This window comes from Barbus barbus (assembly GCF_936440315.1).
Source record: "Barbus barbus genome assembly, chromosome: 8".
Taxonomy (NCBI): domain Eukaryota; kingdom Metazoa; phylum Chordata; class Actinopteri; order Cypriniformes; family Cyprinidae; genus Barbus; species Barbus barbus.
Window position 1 is genome coordinate 16,812,045 of NC_136736.1, and position 7,797 is coordinate 16,819,841.

The following is a 7,797-nucleotide window of genomic DNA, read 5'->3' on the forward strand; positions in this document are numbered from 1 at the left end:
GCTGATGAGCTTAATCAGGTTTGTTTGATAAAGGAGATTCACTGCATGTCATCCAATTGAGAGCAAGTGATGTAATTCTAAATTTCTCCAAATCTGTCCCATGAAGAAACAAACTCATCTACATAATTTCAGCAAATTTTCATTTTTGGGTGAAAGATTCCTTTATCTTTTCATTGCACCAAAATCATAAGAATTATGGTTAGTATAACAACGAATAAAAACATAACAAAGAGCATAATCAATTATCAAATACTTTTAATTCAGCATTATTTCAATTAAATATTTATGAATGCACACAAATATAGCAAACTTGGATTAGCATGCAGGATTATTATGAGAATCATTTGTGACACAGAAATTATGTCAAATAAAATTCACCCTTGAATATCTTAGAATGGTATCATTTCAGTACTCAGCTTTTATATTCTAGCATATTCAAAAAATAAATTGTTAGCTCTGATAAATTAAGAGTATCAATGAGGGACCCAAAGCCTGTTGAAATGAAAGTGGAAATGAATACAAAATATATTTACAAATATGTTACAAAATCGCACTTCATGACTCAAAGACATTCTTATCACACAAGATTGTTAAATAAGACAAACAAACAAACCTGTGCTAAAGGCACTTAAAGTAACACAACTTGTACACTCAGAAAATGAGACAAAACACATTTAAATATGTTCTAGTGTTCATGAGTGTAACAGTTAATGTTTATTTCTCAACTGTAAACAGCGTTAGAACTAGTGTGAGTGCTGAAGCTAAAGAATCTCAATGATCCCTGTTTAGTTTACCAACAATCATAAAATAGGCAACCTAAAGAACACGTGAATCTGATCCAGTGCTTTGAAACGATGGCATAGGAATGTGATCCAAATAGATTATTTTAAAGTTTATACAAGGCATATAATTCTGAGAGACTCTTCAGTTATGTTCATTGTTCAGAGCAAGACAAGTGTTTGAGATGTTTTAACTCTGCAATGACAACAGTTATGAAATTAGGAGGTTTTTCTGGCATGGAGTATGCATTTTTTGCTAACACATAAGGAGTGTTTCAACAGCATGAGCCATTCGCCCGTGGCTTCCTGCGCAGGTCAACAGTGTCTGTGGGCAGCAGGTGTTCTGCGCGATCTTCAGATGACAGCACATGTCTAACTGCTTCTTCAAACGCAGCTGAGACATTAGTAGCATCCTTTGCACTTGTTTCAAAGTATGGATATCCACCATTCTCTTGACACCACCTTTGGGCTTCTTCCATTGACACCTGACGCTCCGCCACATCTACTTTGTTCCCTAGAACAACAAACGGAAATTTCTCTGGGTCCCTGACATCTGCGTAGTATGCAAACTCTTTCTTCCAGTTGTTGAGATTCAAGAAACTTTGATTATCATCCACACTAAACGTAAGCAGACAGCAGTCGGAGCCACGGTAAAAGGGTGTTCGGAGACTTCTGAACCTCTCCTGGCCTGCTGTGTCCCAAATCTGTAGAGTGACCGTGTGACCATCCACTTCCAGCTCTTTGTTTAAGAACTCTACACCGATTGTGTGGAACAGATGTAAATCAAACTTGTTGGAGACATACCGGTTCATGAGGGAGGACTTTCCCACACCACCGTCCCCCAGCAGAATCACCTTTAACAAAGACGACTTGGTGGTCATGATCAAGAACTTTCATAGGTTACCTCACCCATAGACCTGAAATGAAAATCAGAGTGATCAAGTTTTGAAAAGCATAAAATAAAGGCCTATCATTGGAAAGCGTTAAGTAGGATTTTTGTGGTAGGTGAGGTAACCTGTTATGTGTACAAACATGCCTCATGGTGATTTTCAGAGTAACCTACTAGCCTACATACTTCTTAATACCAGTGTGACATAAAGTCAGCTAGCTCAATGGAATCTTTACAATAAAGTTCTGGCCCCAGACATTGTTCCTCACAGAAATAGTAATATTTCTGTTTAGAAATGTCCCATGACAGGAGTCCATTCATTGGAGCCCTGGAAGCGCTGATCATGTGAGACACATCTTCATGGATTGTCCTGTCCTCGTAACTTACTATATGAACAATATAAAACTCACAATGTAAGGCATCACTGTAATCAAAGTTGGACTTATTACATCAACTTTTTTTTTCCCCAATAGCCTACAGAATAATATGAGACTTACAACGACGTCTGAACATGTTGAAAACTAGGAACTGTAGGAGATAACAGATTTACGGTGTAAAGCTAGAAATGTAAGGCTGGGCTGCTATTTTATAGCAAACATTTAACAACCAGACTGTTCATTTCTTTACAGCAGAAATATGAATACGACGCAGGTTGAAGTCAAGCCCATTTTTACTCGAATGCGAAGTTAATCAATGACAAGCTGAAGAACTGTTACATGAGACTGTTTTCTCGTCATTAAGCAAATCGTAAAAAGTAAGGTAATGTCGTGGCAAGACACTTCAGTGTAGGAGAAAAAGAAAGTGGCGGCATTCAATTCAATCGCATGATCAAACCGGCAGATCTCAGACGCTCTTAACAGCGCCATCATTGCTTTAAATGCCAGGCTATTTCTACACATTGTATTATGTACATTTAACACATCTGTTTTGCGCGAGGAACATAGTGTAAGAATAATACATTACCGTTAAGAATTCAGCAATGAGTGTCGAAGTGCTGTGCTAGCAGCGCCATTCCGTGAAGTAGCCTACAACGAGCATCTCCAGCGCATGGAGCGGCTAGACATGGCGCCCTGGGCCGGACAAACAAGCTGAAGCTCATATGACCCAGTACTCATTTATAAGACATGGAATCACTTAATAAAACAACACTGAAATGAATGAAGTTAGATTCATAACTGAGGTCAACTTGATACAGAAAACCACAGCTGTAAATTAAATGTGCTCTCTTTTAAGTGTCTTTCCCCTTAATATTTGGTTGGCATATTAATTATTAACCGTCTCTGATTGACGACAGCGTTATCAGCGAGCCACTAGCCAAATGTTGTTTTTGCTAGTTGAACAAATTCTCTCATGTACACACACAACAATAGTATATCAACATGTCATTACATCATAAAGCTTAGAGCTGTTAGAACATCTAATGTTAAAGATTACACTAATGTTTGCCTCATCATGGAATATCTAAAACATGGAATGTTGCAATGAACAGATACACAGATACCATAGAAATATAACAGTATAAGTGATTTTTGTATAACTTTAATGAAAGCACTAAATCTACCATAAGGTTCAAGATGAGGTTAAATGTAATTAGCCAATTATAAACATATCAAGAGTTAATTCTGACTAATAACAACATGGCCTGTATAAAATATATTTACCCATGAAACTTTCCACATTAAAGACGTGTATTTTTCATTACAATTGTGTTCATGCTCAACATTCTTGAGTGAAATATCTGAGTGCATAAAATACATTCTTTGGAGTGAGGCATCCAAATAAATCAGCCTTTGGACCCTATCTTGGGCAGATTACCAGGTCACATGCTCTCTGCATGTGGGACACTTTCTGTCACGTGTTTGCTGAGACTAGACACAAGATCACATTTGGCTCATGCTGCATGGGTTGTGCTTCCCCTTTTTTGGGTGATCTGAAAGTAACTTTACTGGCTCTCATACATTCATTTACTGTGGTCAAAGCCATAAATAGAGTAGCAAAGATCAAACTCATGATCTCTGAAAGAGATTACAGAGGAAGTGGATTTAGAAATGACCATACGGTAGTTATTATTATCGTAGTACAAATCAGTTTATGTAACCGTTAATAAGAGATGGAGTAGTTAAGAGAAATTATTTAACAAATGATGATGTATAAAGGTGGTGAAAGTAACAAGTGTTTAATAAATATATTATTGCACCATATATTCATGCGCATGTTTTTCATAATTTGAATATATTATTATATGAATTTTTTTAAGGGCCTATAATCTGAATAACCAGTATCAACTGGTCAAAACCAATGGATTAAATAAATTAAATTGCTTTAAACTTCATAAAAATCACAACTACTTAAAAGCAAAATTTATAAATTTATGAAACCTACATATTCATTTTCTAACAAGACAACATCATAAATATCCAGGATTATTCTAGAACATGATATGTTTAATTGCATAAACCTTCACTTTCAGATGATAAAGATTGTACTTTTTAATGCGATGGTTCATTAATAAGCATGCATATTCATTTTAATCAACAATAATTCATTCCCAAAAGTGTGTTTGTAAGATATGGCAAAGAGGCTAAATATATTTTACAAAAGTATTTTTGAGAATCTGACTCATAGATCAAAAAGATATCTGCATAACATTACATATAATGCCTCAGTTGATTAATCAAAATGAACCTAAATGCAAAAGGTATAACATATTTCATGGTTATATCTCTTTAAATTAAGTGTTTTGATAGCCCTAGTGCATTTGCAAATTGTGGTTCCTGTATTTGAAAACTATGCATTTATGTATGTACCTCCTCTGGGTCAATAACTATCTTGTGGCCTTCAGTTTGGTGCAGTGAACCCTCACAATGCATTTTGGGCCGAATGCATTGTGCAGGTTCCCTGCACCAAACTGAAGGCCACAAGAAAGTTATTCTGATTAAAAAAATCTTTGCTTGGTTTAACTGTGCACAAAACAGTCAATTAGTACTGAAAAAATATTGCTATTCATCTTTATTACAGTTATAAATACACACACACTTGCTCAAAGGCAAACCCAGCTGCTGTTGTACCACTGCTCTCCACAATTAGCACACGTCATGAAAGTCATTGAATCATCATCTGCACTGCCACTCCGTACCCAGGATGGCAAGAAGAGCGTCCCTCGTGAGATCTGCGTCACCCTGCAGTCCAAACCCTCACAGCGCCTGCAGCGAACTTTATGGGTGGGTGTCCCCTCCACTGCCTCCGGTAACTGATGCTCACTGATGCCCATAGTGGTGTAACCTTCCCTGAGCTGTCGAAGTTCCTCCCCTGCCATTTCCTCCACTGACATCCGGGTGAATGCATCTGGAGTCAGGTGTCCTGATATAAGGCCCTGGCACAGGTGAGGGTTCTTTGGGTTTTTTAGGTTGGCCACCTTGCTCCTGATGCAGGACTTGTACTTAAGCTGGTTTCGTCCGTGAAGAGCATGAACGTGTGTTTCAATGTCCTCAGCAAGGGCTTTGTGTTTGTCCATAACATCTGAGCCTATTTGCTGATTTAAAGTGAGAGCCTGGAGAATCAGATGGACACATTTGGATCTCAATGCCATGGAGTCAGAGGAAGCGCTGGGCTGAGTGGTGTTTTGAGGAACTGAAGTTTGAGAATCTTTCTCTGTATCAGATCTACTATGTGATGCTGCAGCTAGAATGAAGCTCTCTTCCTCACAAGGTAGCTTAACAGATTCTGCAGCTTCTTTTGCTGGACAAGGCTTCTCAGGAGACAGCTTATTTAAGCATGCATCGCATTTGTCCTGGTTTACATCCTTTGTTATATCGTGTTGTTCTGTGTCGCATATAAATGCTTGATTCTTATTCGCCTTTTCATTTAAGTGGGACACCTCAACATTAGGCAGATCATGTGTGTCTTGTTCCTTGTCCTCCCACATGTTTTTGTTATTACTTTTCAGCAAAGATGACAACTTGTACAACTTCTTCCATTTTGAAAGCAAGCCCTTTGCTATTGTTCTAGCACTCACAACTGGACAGAACTTAAGTAGTTTATAAAGGACCTTAACAATGTCTGTAGTCTGCAACTGCTCTAACGTGACACATGCGTTGTTCAGGTCTGTCAATAGTGATATAATATCTTCATATCCGCCATCATTTAACAGCTTCTCTATTTGTGTAGCATAATGAATTATCTCTTTAGTATTCATGACCTCTTCTACATTAAACCAACATTTCCGCGAAAAATATATATTTTATATTATATATTTTGTCGTTAGCTGCAGCTGCGTTAAGTCGAAATGCAGAAAAACCTGCTGCAAAATAAGAATAAAATAATTAATTTATAAATTGCAGACTAGCGCCTTTACCTTCAAACAACGCCAACAAACAGTACAACCTTTGAAAGAAACAAGTCTTCCGCCATGTCTGATATCTTTTATGTTACAGTAGCACCTCCATCCTATAGAGGGCGTAGCTGCACAAATACATACATCTTTAAAGTGCAGGCATGAAAAACTTCAGTCCCTTCAGTCCCTTTTTAGGCAAAGCGTCTAGGTGTTTTCATTAAAATCATAATTTATAACATACATTTTACATTGTTAAATATCAAAAGTAATTAAAAATAGCCTAAACACTTCTGTTAACTGTCCAAGGTTTTATGGATTTGTCTCACATTTAAATAATGTACTTTTTGTCTCTACTAACTCAATCAATTTGTCTGTTGTTGTTATTATTTTATTTTTCCTTCCCTTTGGAAAGTTGCGGAAGCGATATTTTGTTATTTATTTTGTTTGTTTGCTCGTGGAGCAAATGGAAAACAAGAATTGGCCGTTACAGGAATCAATGAAATGCAGACATCGCTTGCAGAAGCCTAATAACATAATATAATAATAATAATATGTATATAAATATATAGCTATAGGCTATTTGCATGAATCGTATGCTTCCCAAACGCACACTGGTGCTCTATTTTCCATTTTGAAATAAAAAGTAATGAAAACTGTCACAGGGGGTTTGGTTATATCCGGAATGGCTCATTGAGTGCTCACATAATAGAAGAGCACGGTCTTTTGGTTCATAGGCACTTTTTTGTTCTTGGTAACAACAGGCGTAACCTGAGAGTATTCGTTAAAAAGAATTTTAAGTCTTTCAAACTTGTTTTCTTTGTTTCATCTGTTTAGACTTTTGGGTGGAGCTGCACCAACTCCCATGTATTCCAGTTCTCCCTATACAGTATTTATTTTATTTTTTCCTGGGGTTACTTAAAAGGACAACATTTGGTACCACTGTTGGTAATTATTTGCTTACTCTCAACTTTGAGAAAGAATATGGAAATTTACAGAGCTTTGTACTGTTAGGTTTACATACCACAAGAGGGGGATCCAACCTTAGTTTTTATTCGTGGTTCTGTGTTCAGACCCTTGAGGAAATAAAACAAATACTGTCATTTCCTGCTTGCTCTCATGTGGTATTCAAGGCAGAGTTTGGTTTACGGGTTCTGATCTACGACCAGATTTCTACAAACTAAATTCTACTCAGACGTCAACAAAGCTGTTGCACATTCCACTAAAGAATAGCATGCATCGACACGCCTGCACTTGCAGAAGGACACATTGTCATTCAGCTGCACTGCTAAAGGTGGTAACCTGCATAAATATATGTATTAAATGATGTAGATATTTCTACATCATTTAATACATATAAAGTCATTTTAGTGTTATAAATAAATGTTTAGATTGATTCAACAATATTAAATAATTGTTGACTTCAATAAAACCAGTTCATTTTAGATGTTGCCATTTTTGTCAGTGTATGGCACTGCATGACATTTCCCCTTGAGTAACATTCTGCAGCCTGTTCAGATGACATTGCACAGCGTGGCACAGCATTTATTTCCTGTAGATTATTTTAACACTACTTTCATCTCTCCCTGGTTCCAGCTCTGGGTCTTCAATATACATTTCAGGATTATATTTCAATGCATTAGCTACAAGTATTATGATAAATGTAAGAGCACTGCTGTTTGTTATTTATTCTGTTACAGCATAATGCACTGCTTGAATTTTTACATTATCATTGTGTTAATTCCACACCATCCATTCTATATCATATATTCTACATTGTCCTGTCATCCTCATTCTAA

The 7,797-nt window shown here is 36.9% G+C and overlaps 2 protein-coding genes across 2 annotated transcripts; both read right to left on the reverse strand.

The window, feature by feature from the left end:
• Positions 1-237: 237 nt before the first annotated feature.
• On the reverse strand, positions 238-2,972 carry LOC306873947 (ras-related protein Rab-9A-like). The gene is made up of 2 exons (XM_079423551.1): positions 2,632-2,972; positions 238-1,696 (listed from the first exon to the last, which is right to left on the reverse strand). The coding sequence occupies exon 2, from the start codon at positions 1,658-1,660 to the stop codon at positions 1,055-1,057; it is 606 nt and encodes a 201-aa protein (XP_079279677.1). The 5' UTR covers positions 1,661-1,696; positions 2,632-2,972; the 3' UTR covers positions 238-1,054.
• A 1,694-nt stretch (positions 2,973-4,666) lies between these two features.
• Positions 4,667-6,093, reverse strand: LOC306873607 (transcription elongation factor A N-terminal and central domain-containing protein-like). Its single transcript, XM_079423025.1, has one exon. The coding sequence runs from the start codon at positions 5,861-5,863 to the stop codon at positions 4,709-4,711; it is 1,155 nt and encodes a 384-aa protein (XP_079279151.1). The 5' UTR covers positions 5,864-6,093; the 3' UTR covers positions 4,667-4,708.
• Between the last annotated feature and the right edge of the window lie 1,704 nt (positions 6,094-7,797).